The sequence below is a fragment of the Dromiciops gliroides genome, chromosome 3 (assembly GCF_019393635.1).
Source record: "Dromiciops gliroides isolate mDroGli1 chromosome 3, mDroGli1.pri, whole genome shotgun sequence".
NCBI lineage: Eukaryota > Metazoa > Chordata > Mammalia > Microbiotheria > Microbiotheriidae > Dromiciops > Dromiciops gliroides.
Window position 1 is genome coordinate 258,307,634 of NC_057863.1, and position 20,062 is coordinate 258,327,695.

Here is a 20,062-nt window from a genome sequence, read left to right on the forward strand (position 1 = left end):
TTTTCAGTATGGGGAACGCATTTTACTAGAAATCTTTTAATCAACACAGATCAGAACTCATCTGTGACATAGTAAATTATTCTCAGGGACTTCATTGCCTGAGATATGTAGAAAGGTTAAGCATCAAATTCACATATCTAATAAGTATCAGAGGCAATATTTAGAACAATATCTTCCAGTGTTTAATCAACCAAGTGATCTATGTACTACTGCCTGTGTGTATGAGTGTTTTATATTGTCTTACCATTCTCACCAGAAGGCTTCTCCTTTTCATTGGTTGCCTCAGAACCCTTTTGCTGCAGACATAGAAAGAACAGAAGAAATTGCCATCAGAAGGATCCAAAATTGTTATTATATATTATTATAAATCTATATTAATTGCATCATATGTCCTATGTTATCAAGGGAAGAAATGCAGTCTAATCATAGACATGTGAAAAATGCTTCTAATAATTAATAATTAGAAAAATGAAATAAAAGCAATTCTGAGATTCTACCTTATACTTATTTCCCTTACAAAACACTACTCTCCATCCTCACCATGACCTGCAATGCCTTGACAATTCAATTCTCTCCCAGGCTATTTCTGCTGCACCTCTACTCTCTCCTTTTCTCCTTATCTTGACTCTTTGGTGAACAAATTAAAATCTATTCTCATCTCCTCTCTTGAATCCCTAGCTTCTTTATATCATTGATTACACCCAGTCAGACCTCAGCATTGGCTGCCTTCATCACCTTTACTCCTACACATATAATTGCTGAATAAAGGTAGAGAAAATCACACAACTGTTCGCTACAAATTTGTCACATGACCTCAGCAGGAACCTCATTGCTGCTAGGCAATCCTACTATCTCTCCTTTATCAACTCATTATTTCACTATCCACAGTGGCTTTTCTAAGCCTTTTCATCCCTTTTCAAACGTCCCATGGATCCCCTTCTCCTCACTCTATCAGCAGACATCACTGTCTCATATTTTACAGAAAAAATGAGGCTGTGAACTCCCTCTTCTCTCCTCTTCCTCATCTTCTATCACTCAGGTGCCTTCTGCCATTAGTTCTTCCTTTACCCATTTCACAGGATGAAGCAGCCTTCGATCCCATGCCATTCTGTATTCTCCAACAGAGTGCCCCCTCTGTCATCTCCATTTTATCACCATTTTCAATCTCTCCATATCTTGTTTGTTTGTTTGTTTATTTGTTTTTGAGGGCAATGAGGGTTAAGTGACTTGCCCAGGGTCACACAGCTAGTAAGTGTCAAGTGTCTGAGGTCAGATTTGAACTCAGGTCCTCCTGAATCCAGGGCCGGTGCTTTATCCACTGCACCATCTAGCTGCCCCCCTCTCCATATCTTTTGACATTATCAGTACTAGTAAGATAAACTGGCCCCACACCAAGCATGTAACAATGATATTATTACTTAAGCATAATGACTATTCTCAGCAATACAATGATCCAAGACAATCCCAAAGGACTAATGATGAAGCATACTATCCACCTCCAGAGAAAGAATTGATATTGATTGAATATAGCTTGAAGGATGTGAATTTTCACTCTAATTCATTTTATTATTTTATTTGAGTCTTCCTGCACAAAATGACTAATATAGAAATGTTTTACATAATTGCATATGTATAATCTATATCTGATTGCTTATCATCTCGGGGAGGGAAGAAGGGAGGGTGAAGGGAGGGATAGAATTTGGAACTCTAAACTTTAAATAAAAATGTTTTAAAATTAAGGGGGGAGGCTGCTCAGACACCCATGGAGCTACCAAATCCCACTGTTGCTTCAGTCCAATGAGAAAATAACTCTATGGTCTGGGCCACCTGCATGCAGGGTTGTGACTACTGTCCTGTTGATTTGTCACTTGCCTGTTACCACAGGACTTTGATGTAGGTAAAAATGGTAAAATTGTATGGGTGATGTCTTTTGATTCATGTATAAATTGGATTTAAACAAAGCAGAGTTGTGTGAAGTTATCAGACTCTCTCTTCCAGAGCCTTCAAAGTCCAGTGGCAAGACAAAATCCAGATGACTGACTGATAATAGCTCAGGATGTAATGTATTACCTGGGCATCTCTAATGTCTAACCAAACTCCAAGCACTTCAAAGCACCTGCTTCAGCTGTCTTCATGACTGTTGGAACAAATTGTTCTCATCCACCCCTTCTGTTGGAAGAGGTCTTCATATGTTTGGGGTAGACACCCCTGTAACTCAACAAAGGATTTGAGACACCTCACTTACCCTCAACCTGGTTTAGCCTGTCTGCTGAAATGGTTTACTGGGGTGTGGCCACCACATATTCTGCAGCTTCTTAGAACCACAGGTGAGAGTTGGGTGAATCAGGTGATTACCAAAGGTAGAAAGCAGCCATGAAAAGGGCTTGGAAGCCCTCATACCAAAGGTAATAATCTTCTCTAAATATAACCTATACCCCACATACAGATGTATAAATAAATACAAAATACATGTCTATATATAATTTTTGTACATATAAAATTTTATTTCTAAGCATATAGCTATGCAAAAATATGGCTATATTATTTGTGTACATACACACAAATATACACAAACTCTTACACAATCTGAAATATGCAGAGCTATAAATTTGCTGTGTGACCTCAGTAAATCACTTGAATTATGTGATTCATGTAACTCTTTAATATTACAAGTTAAAGGATAGGTGTTGACCTCCATTGGTAGAAGTTTCCTTACTGGTGAGACACCAATGAAATGGCAGGCCTGAAATGTACATACATACATACATACATACATACATACATACATACATACATATATGTGCATACACATATGGGTATATCAACATATGTGTGTGGAATCAGTAGAATTTCTCAGATGCTGTAGGTTTTCCTCAGATTCAAAAGTTATTTAGGATAAAAAGCCAAATGTGTCTTAGAATAGTAGCTAATATAATTTAAAAGGCAGGTTGTCAGGTATTGAGAGACACAAAATAAATAAATCTACATGGGATAGGTATAATATCTACTTGGAATTAATCAGAGCTTTCAAGGGTAGTGGGTCATAATATTAATAATATGCCTACCTGAATTCTTCCTCCTTCCTTCTATACATTTCTATTTAGTCAGCTGGCTAAGAGTAAGTAGGGGGTAGAGTTCCTTTCAGAATAGTTTAAATTTATTGTGCTATAAGAAATTACAAGCAGGATGGCTTCAGAAAGGCCTGGAAAGATGTGTATGAAATGATGTATAGTGAAGTGAGCAGAACCAAAAGAATATTGGGCACAGAGACCAAAATATTATTTGATGAAGAACTGTGAAAGACTTGACTATTCTCAGCAATACAGTGATCCAAGACAATCCCAAAAGACAATTGATGAAACATACTATCCACCTCCAAAGAAAGAACTGATATTGATGGAACAAACTGAAGCATGCTATTTTTTACTTTCTTTCATTTTTTCTTTTATTCAAGTTTTCTTGTACAAAATGACAAATATGCTAATGTTTTACATAATCTTACATGTATAACCCATATCTGATTGCTTGCTGCCTCAGGGAGGGAGGAAAGGAGGGATAAAAATTAGAACCCAAAACACCAAATAAAAATGTTTTTTACATTTAAAAAAAAAAGAATAGTTTAAATTTAAATTCAAAAATCAAATAATACTTATAAGCATATAAAGTGAGAAAAAATGACCATGTTTGTATTTTGGAACAAGATATAGCCTCTGACTGACCATCATGAAAACACTAAGCAAGCTTATTTATCCAAAAATAATGTGGTTATCTAGCCCTTATTATTTTTTGTGTGTGTGAGGCAGTTGGGGTTAAGTGACTTGCCCAGGGTCACGCAGCCAGTGCGTGTCAACCGTCTGAGGTCAAATTTGAACTCAGGTCCTCCTGAGTCCAAGGTCAGTGCTTTATCCACTGTGCCACCTAGCTGACCCTAGCCCTTAATATTTTAAAATATATAACTTATAAACTTATAACATCTCTCAGTGTGAACAAAGTCAACAAAGAATCTCCCTAGACTGCAATAACTGAGACAGGAAGAGAAAGTGATTAAAACCCAGCAGGCTACTTCAATATTTTAAAGTATATAACATATAAACTTGTTGCTGAGACGTGATGGCTTACACCAGGATGTAGAAAATATCAGAGGAGAAGAGACATATGTGAGAAATGTGGCAAGGGTAAAGTTGACAAGCTTTTACAAAAGTTGAGATGTTGGAGGAGGTGTGAGAAAAAGTAAGGACTCCAAAAAACAAAAACAAAAACCACCTAGCTTGTGAGCCAGGGAACTGGGAGGATGGTAGTACCTTTTGGTTATCATTCAATAATTGCCCTAGATCTGGCATATTTAAATGTCTAAAATTCTATTCAGGTCCTTCTCTCTAGTTTATTATTTGTCATTAAATTTGCCTGTATTTGAAAAGGAGTGAATTTATATCCCCAACTATTATATCACTCAATCTATTTCTTCTAGAAGTTTGATTTTTTCTTTTACATATTAGGTACTGTGCCATGCAATGTATTAAAATCAATTCATCATCTGTGGTAGATTTAAGCACATTGTAGTTTCCCTGTTTATATCTTTTAATCAAATCTCTGTCTGAAATCATGCTAATAAGCTAGCCTTACTTTATTTTTAGTTCACCTGAAATATAAGTTTTACTTCATCCATTGATTTTTACTCTGTGTAAATCTTTTTTTAAGTATGTTTCACACAAACATCATGTTGTTGGACTCTGCTTTCTAATACATTATGTTAATCTCCATTTCATGGGTAAGATCATGCTGCTTATATTTGATAATTGCGTAGTTTTCTCCATCCTACCTTTTTATACTTTTTCCCTTTGTTTGCCCCCTAGGAACCTAGACTTGAAGGATGATTGATAATAGGGAGAATATCCTAAAGAGAGTGTCATGACACAAAATAAAATAGAAATTCTGCGAATTAAAGGAAAGAAGATGGTATTGGGAGAGAAGGGGGATACTTAACACTAGAGGTTTATGTTTAATGCAATCTGTGTCCATTCTATTAATCTCCTCTTCCCCTCACCCAGTCCCCCAAGCACAAATTTTTACTTTTTCTTTCTTTCTTTTTTCCCCTTCATTATCCTCTAACCTCCAAAAAAATGTTGTTTTGTTTATCCTTCTCAAAATCTATTCTCCTTCTTAATAACTTTCTCCCATCTCCCATCTCCATGACTGATTTTCTGATGAGTTTAGTGCATTCTTACAGCAAACTATTTGTGAGTATGTATGTTTGTGTGTGTGTGTGTGTGTGTGTGTGTGTGTGTGTATGCTCAATCCTCTGTTGCCTGATTCAGATAAAAGTGAGGTTCATATGTAGCCTTCTCTCCCTGCCTGTTTCTGCTTCTTGAGCATCCCAATTATGTGAGATACCAAGTTCCAGCCTCATACCTTTTTCTTTCTGGCATAATAAGTATTTCTTTTTCTTTCCTTTTTCTTTTTTTTCCTTTTATCATCAAAAAATCAAAATTTATCCCAGGTCTTCTGCCTTAATTAGTGCCCTCTGTCACTTTGGAAAAAATTAGTATTCCGAGACAGAATCTGCTTCTTCTCCCTCTTTTAGTATATAAATATTTCTTCATTGTTGTTGTTGAGTCATTTTTCCTCTGACTTTTCATGACCCCATTTGGGATTTTCTTGGCAAAGTACTGATGTGGTTTGCCATTGTCTTCTCCAGCTCACATTACAGATGAGGAAACTGAGACAAACAGGGTTAAGTGACTTGCCCAAAGTCACACAGCTAGTGTCTGAAGTCATATTTGAACTCACAAAGATGATTCTTCCTGACACCAGGCCTGGCACTCTATACACTGTATCACCTAGCTACCCATTATATATGCCCTTCTTAATTGTTCTTCTATATTTTTCTTGATAACTATGTTTCATTTCAAACTATCTACTGACTTTGCATATCTTCTTCAGGAATACTTAGAAGTCTTCCATTTAATTAAAGATCCATTTTTCCCTTAAGATAATATTTAGCTTTGCTAGATAAATTATTCTTGCTTATAAATTATACCTTTAATTTTTGCTTTCTGGATTATTATATTCTGAACTCTCTTCTTCTTTACACACATAAGAGTGGAAAGGGAGCAGGAAGGGAAGATTTTGTTACCTTGTCCTTATCTCAATTTATTGAGTTACAGGATTTAATCACAGGTGATAAGATTGTAATGTGTTATCAAGATAGTAACACCTGGCTATTCCTTTAGGAAATATGAAACCCCTCCTCTTACTTCCCTCCTCACCCTCCTTTCTTTCTTTTTTTTTTTTAGTGAGGCAATTGGGGTTAAGTGACTTGCCCAGGATCACACAGCTAGTAAGTGTTAAGGTCTGAGGCCGGATTTGAACTCAGGTACTCCTGACTCCAGGGTCGGTGCTCTATCCACTGTGCCACCTAGCTGCCCCTCCCTCCTTTCTTTTCCAATCTCTCTCTCTCTCTCTCACTCACTCACTCACTCACTCACTCACTCACTCACTCACACACACACACACACACACACACATACTCAAAGAAATGAGAGCACAGTCAAGATAGTAGAGTGAGAGATCACAACTGCCAAAACTCCTCCCAAACCTCTTCTGCAATGCCCTCATGAAACAGGCTGAACCAAAGTCTGATTGAAAAAGCCATGATAAAGTCACAGGGAGTCATCTTTCTGGCCTAGGCCAATGTAGAAAGACATAAAGATAGACCTACAAACATTGGGATGAGGCCTGTGCAGGAGCACAGCACATTAGAAATGGCACCCCATGATAGTAGCAGCAAGAGATGGAGGAAAGCAGCCCAATCCTTAGGAACAATAATGAAACTGAAAATATTGTCAAAAAGAAATCCCATGAGACACCTCCCCCCCATACCAGCACTAGGCACAGTATCAGGTGCCATTTAGAAAGCTATATCACCCATTACCCCATTCCAGGTCACAGCTCCAAGACAGAGAGGAACGGTCATGATCACAAGGGAACAGGTGCCCTAGTAGTATGAGGAACATAGCACAGATCACAAAGACAGTGAATAGACCTTTCCCCAGATCATATCACTTTAAAAGGATTGGAAACTTACGGGCCACAGACCGAGCTATGGAGCTAACAAAAAGATATAAAAGAGAGACACTTGAGTCTATCATATCAGAGAGAGAGAGAGAGAGAGAGAGAGACTCACACATGCCAGAGATTAGAAAAGTCCAGCCTTATCATAATCAAGAATTAGGTTTGGAAAATGAGCAAACAACATAAAAAGAACCTAACCATAAAAAGCTACTATGTTGACAGGGAATGTCAAGACGCAATCTCAGATGAAGACAATGACTTGAAAATATCTATAAGCAATGCCTTTTTTGAGAATGCAGATTGGATAGAAGCCCAATAAGAATCCCTAGAAGATCTAGAAATATATAAAAAGAGTAAAAAAAAGTACTCAAATAAGAGTGGTCAAGGAAAAATTGAGGAAAGAAATGAGATTTATGGTACAAAATGATGAAAAGAATTGTAAAAAGAGATGCAAAAATTACTGAAGAAAATGCCTCCTTAAAAATCAGAACTGGTCAAATGGTTAAAAAGCTTTAAAAAAAAAACTCACTGAAGAAAATAACTCCTTAAAATTTAGAGAGGGTCAAGTAAAAACTAGTGATTCCATAAGACATGAAAAAACAATAAAATAAAGACAAACATTTGAGAAATAGAAGTGTGAAATATCTCATAGGAAAAACAAATGACCTGGAAGATATTTCAAGGAGAAATGATTTAAGAAGTATTGTTGTAAAAAAAAAAAAAAGAAGTATTGTTTTACCTGAGAGAGAGAGGGGGAGAGAGAGAGAGAGAGAGAGAGAGAGAGAGAGAGAGAGAGAGAGAGAGAGAGCGTGCCTTAACGTTATATTTCAAGAAATTATAAAGGAAAATTGCCTGTGTGCCTTATAAACTATATGGCAAATTAGACTTTGAAAGAATCCACTCTTCATCTCATAAAAGAAATTCCAAAACAAAAACTCTCATAAATATTATAGCCAAAATTCAGAGCTCCTGGACCAAGGAGAAAATATTGAAAGCAGTGAGATATAAACAATTGAAATACTGTGAAGATCCACACAACAATCTATGACAATTCCAAAGGTCTCATAATGAAAATCTTATCCACCTCCAGAGAGAGAACTAGTGGACTCAAAGTGCAGATTGAAGCACATTTTTTCTTTCTTTATTTTTCCTTGTTTTCTTTTTCCAGAACATTGCTACTGCAGAAATACATTTTGCTTGACTTTATATGTATAATGAGTATCATATTCTTTGCCATCTCCAAGGGTAGGATAGAGGTAGAGGGAGGGAGAGAGTTTGAAATTGAAAATAAAAAGAAAATTATAAAAGAAATGCATTAAGAACATCCATTTTGTGGGGCATCTAGGTGGCGCAGTAGATAGAGCACTGGCCCTGGAGCCAAGAGGACCTGAATTCAAATCTGGCCTCAGACACTTAACACTTACTAGCTGTGTGACCCTAGGCAAGTCACTTAACCCCAATTGCCTCACCAAAACACACACACACACACACACACACACACACACACAAATCCATTTTTTAAAAATGATTTCAAAGAAATAATGAAACAAAAAAAATTCAAGATTGATAAATGAAACTAGGAGCTTTTTTTAAATGATGATTTTGTTGATAAGTGATGACAACGATGATGATGATGATGATGAAGCCAATCAGTTGATCATTAAGCATGTATTAAACACTTACTATGTTCCATGTACTAGATTAGGTGCTGAGGATGCAAAGTCAAAAATGAAATAATTCCAACTCACAAAACATTAGCTAATATTATTTTTAAAATAAAATAGAGAAGAAAATGACCAAAATGAAAAAAATGAAAAGAGGGACTTCACAACAAATGAAGAGAAAATAAAGGAAACTATTTTGCTTAATGATCAGTTCCCCTAAATTGACAATTTAAATGAAATTGCTAAGCATACAAATTTTTAAAATATGAAGTACCCAAATTACAAGAAAAATTCAAGAATTTAAATAGATAATGTAAATGTCCTAATCACAGAAAAATAAATTCAGTGAGTCATAAATGACATCCCAAACAAAAACCTCTCCAGACAAGAAGAATTAATAAATTTGCCAATATTTAAAGAAAAATTAAATCAAATTTTACATAAAATATTTTAAAATATAGGCAAAGAAAACATCCTACCAAACTTCTTCCTGAAATAAATATAACCATGATAATCAAACCATGGATACATAATATGATATGATACATAGTTATCATGGAAAGATAACTATGAACCTCTATTTAGAATGAATATTGATACAATAATATTGAATAAAATATTTTTAAAGTAACTTCATTTAAAGCATTAAAGTGATTCTATACTATGACCTGATTGAACTTTGCCAGGAACTTTGCCATTTTGTCAAGTCAAATCAGCAAACAACTTTTAGGTACCTACTTTATGCCAAGAACTGTGCTAATTGCTGAGGATACAAAAAAAAAGAAAAGAAGAAAGAAAGAAAGAAAGAAAAAGAAAGGAAACAGTCCCTTATCTTAAGAGTTCACAGTCTAATGGGGAATGGTTGACAACATTCAAATAACCATGCATAAAAAAGATACATACAGGATAAATATTTATAATGAAAATATTAAAATATTATGATAATATAAAAAGACTCAGAAAAGTTTCTCACAAAATGTAGTATACATTTATGTTACAAATACCCCAAAACATAAGAAAAATATTTTTTGATTTGGTAAATAATATTAATCTTAAAGCCAAGACTAGGATTATCTATAATAGAGAAATGCTAGTGGACTTCCAATAAGACATAACAGCTATACCAAGAAGACAAGCTTAAGAAACTGAGGGACTGAATATAGGCAAAGAAGAAAGAAAAGTATTACTATTTATAGAATATATAATTATGGAGAGCCCCAGAGATTCAACTAAAAAATCAATAATTTCATCAAAGTAGCAGGATATAAATTTAATTCACAGAATGATAAGCCTTTCTGTGTTTTTAGCAAACAGAAGAAAGAAAAAGAAATTTCACTTACATTACCTTACACAATGCATAAAATATCGGAAAGTTCATCTTTCATAACACACTAAGGAATTATATTAATACAACTACAAATTCATCTTTGTGAAAATAAAAGAAGACAAAGAATTTGAGAGATATGACTATCTTATAGTTCATGACTAGGCTATGCTGATCTCTTATATATCATAAAATAATGTGATACAACATAATATAATTAATATATAATAAGCAATATATAATAATAATTATGGCACTACCTACATTACTTTGTAGAACTAGACAAAATAATGACAAAATTCATCTGGAGGAACCAAAGGCTAAGAATTTTAAGAAAAAAATCATGAAAAAAAGGACAAATCTCAGACTTTAAAGTAGCAATTATTAGAATAATATGGTACTGATTATGAGACAGTAAAGGTGATCAATGTAACAGATAAATAAACAAAACCCAGCAGGGCTTTAAAAGTCAAATAGTGGAATTTAAATTTGAGGCAATAAAAATACACTGAGAGGGCAGCTAGGTGGTACAGTGGTTAAAGCACTGGCCCTGGATTCAAGAGGACCGGAGTTCAAATCCAGCCTCAGACACTTGACACTTACTAGCTAAGTGACCCTGGGCAAGTCACTTAACCCTCATTGCCCCACAAAACAAAACAAACAAACAAAAAACCCAAGAATACACTGGAGTTTACTATGTAGAGGCTCTTCAAATGTATTCTCATGCTTCCCAGCATTCATAGCATACTCATATGCTATGGCCTGTTTAGGACTTCTCCAGTTGATTTTAACAGTTCTTTACTACTATAAAAAGTGTTCGTGTAAATATTTTGGTGTATATGGGCCCTTTCCATTGCAGACTTCTAAGGATATATATGCAGAGTAGTAGAAATTTTGGTTACATACATACATATGCACACATTATACATGGAATATTTGTTACTTTGTTCACATAATTCCACATTTCTTTCTAGAATGCTTAGACCAATTCATATTTCCACCAATAGTGCACTGATGTTCCCCAAACAGAAAAATGTTTAAGCCTTTCCCAAATATTTTTGAAAGTTTTCATTTTGGAAGATCTTGTGTTCCCTGAAGAGCTTCCTCCACTGAAAGACTGGTCTACTTATGTAGACCATTCATCTGGTCATTTCTTCCAGGAATCTCATTTTAATCAATCCCTGCCCCCCGCTCCCAGCTGTTCCCACTTCTTCATTCTAGTTTGTGACTCTCTCCTGACTCTCTGGACTTCTTTCTCTGCCATGCTCTCATGTGGATACCCTATCCCATTCATCTTCTTTTTATATATTTTCTACACCCCATTATAATGCTCCTCAAAGTCAGGGAATCTTTTTCCTTCATTTTGTGACCCCAGTACTTAGAACAGTTCCTGGCACATAGTAGGTGATTAATAAATGCTTGACTTCAAAAGAAGAAATGCAAATGAACTATATGAAAAACTCCAATTCATCAATAAGAGAAATGTGAATTAGAAAATCTCTGAATTTCTACCTCACAGTCATTAGATAGACAAAAATGAAAAAAGAAAAATGGGAAATTGTTAGAAGGGCTGTTGAAAGACAGGCTCCCCTAAGCACTGCTGGATGGAGTTCATCATATTTGCCATCAAATCTTTTAAGGGCTTTCATGACTGTATTTATTCATCTAAATCCAAAAGGACAAAACTTAGATCCTTTAGTGAAATAAAGTGAAAAAAAAGTTTAGTCTAGATATAAGAAAAAATAATGTAACAGAGCTGCCTAGAAGCAATTAGTTCCCTTTGAAGACTAGTGGTCTTCGATCAAAAACTGAAGGATAAAATGTGTATAGTCTGTTGTAAAGGGATTCTTATTCAAATATGGGCCAGATTTGTTTAGCAAATGGTACAGAAAACAGATTGACTTGCACACAGTAGTCAGTTAATAAATGATTATTATATTGAATTGTGTAGATAGTTTGCTATGCCTTTCAACTATGAGATTCTCATATTCTATGCATTATCATGAAAATCAAGTTAGATGTGTATGTCCATATACTTTGAAAATCCTCTATTTAAAGATAAAACATCATTATTAGTCAAAACAAATATTATTTAGTAGGCATGGCTAATAAAATTAATTGATTTTCCATTGAAGACATGAAATGTGGAACAAAAAGAAAGTATATTTCTTAATAATTATTATTCTTTTGTTATTTTAATTAATCCTGCATTTTGATTATCTTTGAGCTCATTTCTTATATTACTCCAGGAATATCTGACATACTTTAACTCTAACATGTAAATTAGACTCCCCCACAAGCCACCTCCACTCTCTAACATTGTTACATATTTGGACTTTGCTTTCATAACTATCCTTGAACTTCTCCTTTCAATTACAAGTCAACCCTGGGTTTTGCAGAAGAAAGAAAGGATTGTATGTTATAATGCACCTCCAAAATCCAAAGTCCAACCTTCTGGTTTTGGTTTCCTGAACCCCATTTTCATTAAAGTGTTTCAAAACCTGAGGCAGCTAGGTGGCACAGTGGATAAAGCACCAGCCTTGGATTCAGGAGTACCTGAGTTCAAATCCGGCCTCAGATACTTGACACTTACTAGCTGTGTGACCCTGGGCAAGTCACTTAACCCCAACTGCCTCACCAAAAAAAAAAAAAAAAGTGTTTCAAACACAGGAGTAGAGAGTCAGTAAAGCTGTGATCGACTGATGGTCAATGTATGACCATCCTTTGCTATCAGTAATAAGTCACTAAAAAAAGATTTGAGACTGTTGAGTTGCTGAAAATAGGATTCTTACTTAATTGAACTATAGGAAACTGTTTCAAAAATATCTAGTTGTCTGCATAAAAGACATTGTTCTTCAACTTTATTAATTTTTTACGTAGACAGGTTTGTCTCTGCAGGTCCTGACAGATATTTGGAAATCTTCCATTAAGGAGAGCCCCATACCTACATAGTTACATTATCTGGTATCAAGGAAAATAAACATCTTGCAGAGGAGTGAGAAAAAGAGTTGGGCAGCAAGAAGGGGGTAGGGGATAGAGAACTTTTTTAACTTCTGAATTTTTATCTCCATTAAAAGAACTAAAAATTATTATTTTTAAATAGTAGCTAGTGGAGTGCCTGTGGGCAAAAGCAATTAATGGAGACTTGCCCTAATTAAACATTCTTTAGGAAAAAGGATTCTGAACACAGGGATAGATTAAGTTCTGGAAACTTTGTTCTGTGGATCATAAAATCTAAAGGGAATACAGGTGTGGGATTGGCATACTTTGAAGAGAGGATTTTTGAGAAGAGAATAACTGAGGTGGGAGAGGGGGGTATTAGTTGGAAATTATTAAGCTTATAATTCAATTAATGGCTAATTGATGAAATGTATATAACATTTTAAAGTAATTCCCTCAGTACTGTGAATATATGATTCTTTAAATGATGGGGAAATGGCTCTGATATACAGCTGAATTTGATATTTTGTATCTTGGAATCTGCATAGCTTAAAAAAAGGAACACATTCATTTTTTTAATACCAGCTTGCTACTATACTTGTTTTGGTTAAAAGAAACTTAATAGAGGTTACTTTTAATTGAGAGATCTACTTTTCCTTCTCCCAACTAGTCCTCTACCTACACATACACATATCTTCATAACAGTCATTTTTAAGTCTGACACCATTTACATTTCCACTCCTGGTACTATGCTTAAGCATAGCTGTATTTTGGACAGTACAATAGTTCTACATATTTATCCATTTCCGTGAAACCCTGCTAAATAAGAGTACATTTTCCCACTTATTCTTTAGTGGCTTTCTTATATCCAGGACAGACTGCCTTTTTATTGGCATTCTTAAGGCAGTAGCTCAATAAAAACATGGATTAATCTTGAAAGCATCATAAAGATGTATTGGGGGGGAAATAGTTTGGCATTATTTCAGATTTCTAAAACCTTGAGTTCTTTTAAAAATCACAAGTTAATCTCAAAAACTCAAAGATTATCCCTATTCTCTTCAAAAAAATGTAAAACTTAAGCATTTAATTATGGTTGCATGTTATGTATAAACAGCTTCAAATCTCAAACTAAATAATCAAGGATGATTTTTTTGTCTATCATTCCTAGGTTCTGTCAATCTGCTTAAATTGTTTGCTTCAGGGTTCTATTGATAATTGTTTCTTCTCCCTATGTCCAGTACCCCACTCCAAATAGAGGAATTACTTACCTCACTCATTGTGGTTTTAAATGTCAGCTCCTGGACTTCTACTTCCCCAGAACAGAAGAAAATGTACAAGGTTTGTTGTAGTTCCTAGCTTTTGTCTTAAAAAGGGCTGCTCACTGTCATAATACCACTAGTAAACCAATAAGATTCATTTACCTGCTGTAAATACTCAGCACATATTTGATAGCACAAGGGGCCACCTAGTGTACAAAGAAAAAAAAATTAGCCAAAGGTATTGACTAAACCCCAGAGAAGAAAAAGGAAAAGTAGGAAACTGGAGAGTGGGAGTCATAAGTGCAAAAATAATGATGCAATTTCACTAGATTACATAATTAAAAAACATGGCAAAGGGTTTTTTAAATGTCAGTCAGTAAGAATACTTGTGCTTTTTTAGAGAGATCATGAAGTAATTATGCCCTCTAATATCTAATGGTATGAGGGCAGAGTCCCTGTTTTAATTATTTTTGTATGCCAAAAATAGTAGGTAAATTTATTAATAAATTTAATAATAAAAAATAAATGGCAGATACATTAATAAATCTATTAATTCCTTCATTAATTTTTGCTTGGGAATGATGAATTCCCTTTTTATTTCTCAATTTCTCCCTAGGGGTAGGTTTTCTTTCAGATTTCTAAATCTGTCACCTTGCCTTGACTATACTCCCTCTACTTGGTCACCTTGTTAAGGAGAAAAAAGTAAACTATACAAGACACTGAAAGTTTGATTTCTTTAAACCTAAGAGCATTGGAGAGTAGAGGTGGAAGATGATCAGATTTTGTCACTTCAACTTATAGATTTTCATTTTCATTTTCTCTGGTGGTCCTTCATGCATGGAATGCTCTTCTTCCTCATCTCTGTCTCCTTCCTTCCCATTCTTCAAATCCAAGTTAAAATCCAACCTTCTAAGGAAGTCTTTCCTATTTATCTTATGTATAACTTGTCTGTACATAGGTGTTTGTATATTCTCTCCCCACAAGACTGAGAGTTCCCTGAGAGCAGGAATTGTCTTTTGTCTTTCTTTGTATGCCTATTGCTTTGGCACATAGTGGTGCTTAATAAATGTATATCAACTTATAGATAAGAAAGCAGGGGTCCAGAGCAGAGGTGAGCTACCATAGACTACCCAGGGAATTAGGGACAGAGCCAGGACCAACTATTTGACAAGCTTGTTAAGATTTAGAACTAGAAGAACTTTAGACATTTAGGGTGACCTTTTTATTTCACAGACAAGAAAACTGAAAGTCGAAGAGCTTAAATGATGCACAGGTAGTTAAACATCAGAGTCAGATTCAAATCCAGTCCTTTAACTCCAAATTCACAGTTCTTGACACTAGATTTTTCCTGTTGTGTTATAGAAAGAGAATCTACAAAGGGGGCAGCTAGGCGGTGCAGTGGATGAAGCACCAACCCTGGATTCAGGAGGACCTGAGTTCAAATCCGACCTCAGACACTTGACACTTACTAGGTGTGTGACCCTGGGCAAGTCACTTAACCCTCATTGCCACGCAGAGAGAGAGAGAGAGAGAGAGAGAGAGAGAGAGAGAGAGAGAGAATCAACAAAGGGAATATGTAGTTGAAATAACACAGACTCTGGAGTCAAAAGATGTGGGTTTAAATCTATCTCTGAAATTACTTGTGTGGCCATGGCCAAATCATTGGGCCACAGTTTCCTCATCTGAAAAATAAGGAAGTTGGACTACATGGCTTCTGAGGTTCCTGTAAGTTCTACATCTATGTTCCTCTTACTTAAGGTGATCTATTAACTTTATCCTCTGCAAAAGCATACAGACAGACTTGCTCATAATAGGTGCTTAGTGAAGTGAAGTGAAATGAGAAGTTACTTCAAATATATGAAAGACTGCCATGTGGAAGAGGAATAGTTCAACTTCAACACAGATGACAAAAATTGAAGCAGTGAGTGGAAACTGCAGAGAGATTTTGGCTTGGTCTGTGGAAAATGTTCCTTAAAATTAGAGCTATCCGGGGCGGCTAGGTGGCGCAGTGGATAAAGCACTGGCCCTGGATTCAGGAGTTCCTGAGTTCAAATCCAGCCTCAGACACTTGACACTTACTAGCTGTGTGACCCTGGGGAAGTCACTTAACCCCATTGCCCCGTTAAAAAAAAAATTAGAGCTATCCTACAAAAGGTAGCTGCCAACTTACAGTAATATTAAAAGTCAATGAAATTATACAGACCTCTAGGAGAAATACAGCTGAGTATAGTATTATTGGTTTAAATTATCCCTTAAGTAAGCTTATTCATTCATTCACACATTGAAACTTGTGAATCTTTATATAACAAGGACTACTGACTATACCCCAGGGTGTATCGAAGATCAAAGTTCCCATTTCATTGTGGTAGGGGAAAGTAACCAGAGAAGTAGAAAGTCCCCAAAGGTATATTTAGTGTCAGGAGGGAGACTTTAACTCAGGGGTTACAGCAGAATGAGGAGATTGAAGTAGATCAATTGTGTCCATGTAGTGGTTCACAAAATCCTTGAAGGTTTGTGATGATGGTCCAAAGGGTTCTCAATAAAGATTCTTTAGTGGTGCTTTACATGGTAAATAATTGCTCGATTAAAATACAAATATATTTAACCTCTGGGACATGTATGTTTAAAGAGTTATAGATTTTTTTCTACAGTGAATCAGAACTCTTATGATCATGCACGCAATTTTATGTTCCTGCAGCAATTACATCAAATTCTGACTGCTTCTGAGCGCATATTCATATAGTTTATTAACCTGTCACCAAAATGTTTCCAAACTACCAGAAGGGCTTAACATTCAAGCACAAACCTATTCCCAACAGATCAACAGACACACCCTCATTTGCATTTTGAACACTGCACCAGAGTAGCTCCTTTATTTCCCTCTCTTATCCTATAATCATACTTCATCATCTGTGTAATCACAAGATCAAGTTGTTATAAATGTTTGCATTCTTGCAGCACAAATGTTGGGCTTTTTGAAAACCACAATCACTAGATATGTGCATTACAAGCCATCTTGAAACCATTATGGTTTATCACGAATATTTTGAAGAAAAACTTATTCTAAAAAATTTGTAAAAATTTGCTAAAACAAAATTATTTATTCCACAAAATTGGTAAAACAAATGAATTTTATATGTATATAATAGCAAACACATGAGGTATTGCCAGTTTACTTCTGTTAATTCTCATCAAATATCCCATATAAAATATCCATGTTTGTCTTATAATTAAAGTTTTATAATTTTTATGTTTAGAGTTTTCATAATTACAAGTAGAATAAAATTTCATATTTTACAATCATTGTTTTGTAATGTATGTTTTAATTTGGAGCTTTTAGGAGGAACAAAAGTTATTGTATGAATGAATATAAAAGAATATTTTGAGTAATATACTAAATTACTCTTGGGGTTCACAAAGCACTTTGTTATTATTGAAAATAGTTTGTAAGACAAGAAAATGTTGGAAAACAATGAAGTAGATAATCATTAAAGTCTCTTCTATGACTGAAATTCAGTGGTATGGTTAGCTTCAAATTCCCTACTAAATGTTATGTCTTTCCCAAGATATGGTTTCATTATAAGCCTCAAAAGAGCCTATATGCAAATAATAAAGAGTATATAAATGAATTAGAAACTCATAAATCTGCTATACAACAATAGTACCACAGTACCTTAGACATAATGAAAAGTGCCCATCAAATATTGTTTTAACCTCAATACCACATAATTTCAGTCTCTTCTCTCTTATTAGCAAAGGTTTATATATCTTAAGTCCCTTATACCTTTCTTTATCTCCTGGCTCTTCCTTATACATTCTAGTCCTTCTGACTTCATCTTTCCCTCACTGGCTTTACAGCTCTTGAATGTAAGACCCAATTTGGAACTGGAAAACTTGTGTTCAGTTATAGGTATCTTAATAATGAGTTTGTGAAACTGAAAAATAAAATATTTAACATCATTTCAACAAAAGGAGGATAATACTGATATTATCTATCTCCAAGGATTAAAAATAGAGTACTTAGTGTCATATGTAAATGTGAGTGCCACATATGACAAGTTGGAGACTTATGTTTATTGAAGAACAGGAATTTCCCAACATTTGTCTACTTGAATAAGGCTATATCTGAAGGGTTAGCTTCCATCCTGTCCTAAGGGAAAGATAAGAAGTCTCAGTGTGTGACTACATGAAATGGAGAACTTTGTGAAATGAGAGAAGCAAAGATGAGAGGTAGAGAGAGCAAGTTAGGAACTCTAAGCTAAGAACTTCTACCACCAAACTGGCAAGGAGGCAAAAGCTTCTGTGTTTGGCTTTTCTGTTCTTAAACAACTTTTTCCTTTTTCTTCCCCCATCTCTTCTACCCTCTCATACAATAACAACTCTTCTTCATTTGTTCCATCTGGTTCTTACCCTTCTCTCTCTCTTTTTTTATTTTAGTGAGGCAATTGGGGTTAAGTGACTTGCCCAGGGTCATACAGCTAGTAAGGTTCAAGTGTCGGAGGCCGGATTTGAACTCAGGTCCTCCTGAATCCAGGGCCAATGTTCTATCCACTGTGCCACCTAGCTGCCCCTCTTACCCTTATCAAAGCTTCTCTTAATTTCTTCATTCTTACTTCCCCCAAACCTTCCACCCTTCCTCAGTCATTTAATTAGTATTTGGTCCAAACAAGAAAATAAGTTTTTACTCCCTTTTCTGAGCAAAGTTTGAATTTTCTCCTTAATTACTCCCCTGTCTCCAAAACTAGAGTTGCCCCATTTCTCCTTTTCTCTTTGAAAATTGAATTGGCAATACATGAACCTTGACCAAAACTACCTTCATTTAGTTCCATCTCAGAGGAAGATAAGGAAAAAATAAATATAGGTCAGGTACTTAGGCTTCTCATTTTTTGGACCTTAGACCTACATACAAAGGTTTAACTGCCTATGTGAGCATTCATATCAGAGGTAGAGCTATAAATAAAATGACTCGCACACATAATTTATGAAGGAAAATTAGTTTCATTTTATAGGGACAATTTATATTAGTATTAGTATTGCCTAAAGACTCATCCAGTGGAAAAATTTATATATCCCAGCACAGATTTTGGCCTCAACCAACATCCCTACATAGCATCACAGTCTTCCAGATGGGTCAGGATTGTATGGACTCATCTCATAGCTCCCAGATAGGCTAACAACACAGGGTCCCCAAATGGGCCACAATCATGGAATCTAGGCCTCTGACCTAGGCTAGGAATGTGGGGGTTTTCCAGAGTATATTATAGAGCAAGAGAAGTATAAGTCAACAGCTCAGGTTCCCCAAAGAAAAGTAGATTGGCACTCAACCTTGAGCACTTAATGGGCCTAGACCACACTGACCCTCCCAACACCCTAGATGAACTGGGTAATCAGCTCTAGTCCCAGACAAGCAGCATAGTAACAGAACATAATGAGTTTTCCAGCTAGCTAAAAGGACCTGGACCTCCAGTTCCCGGTTTGCGCCTATACAACAGAGCTGCAGACTTGATTCTGGGTGCCATTGCAGTAGATAGCAGTTAACATTAGGCAGTCAATAATCACACTATTTTAAAAAAGCATGACTGGCATGTATGGGCATGTGTGTATATGCATATAATCACACACAAGTCTGTATATATTATGTGTGCAATTCATGATTATATTACAGATGCATATTATAGGATATATAGTAAATAGGACATTATTGAATATATACACATACATATATACAATTTTTGCTTTTAAATTGCTTTTAAACTCCTGACTGACTAGGACTAGACTGCTGTCAATGCCACCCAGAGTCAAGT

At 35.4% G+C, this 20,062-nt stretch overlaps 1 protein-coding gene across 1 annotated transcript in view; it reads right to left on the minus strand.

Moving 5' to 3' along the window:
* The window catches only part of PCP4 (Purkinje cell protein 4), a 31,746-nt gene extending 17,322 nt beyond the window's left edge, over positions 1-14,424 (minus strand). Inside the window, exons 1-2 of the mRNA XM_043996379.1 lie at positions 14,268-14,424; positions 245-296 (exon numbers count right to left, since the gene is read on the minus strand). Coding sequence (XP_043852314.1) covers positions 245-296; positions 14,268-14,276 — 61 coding nt within the window. The 5' untranslated portion in view covers positions 14,277-14,424. The remainder of the gene's footprint in view (positions 1-244; positions 297-14,267) is intronic.
* Positions 14,425-20,062: the final 5,638 nt, after the last annotated feature.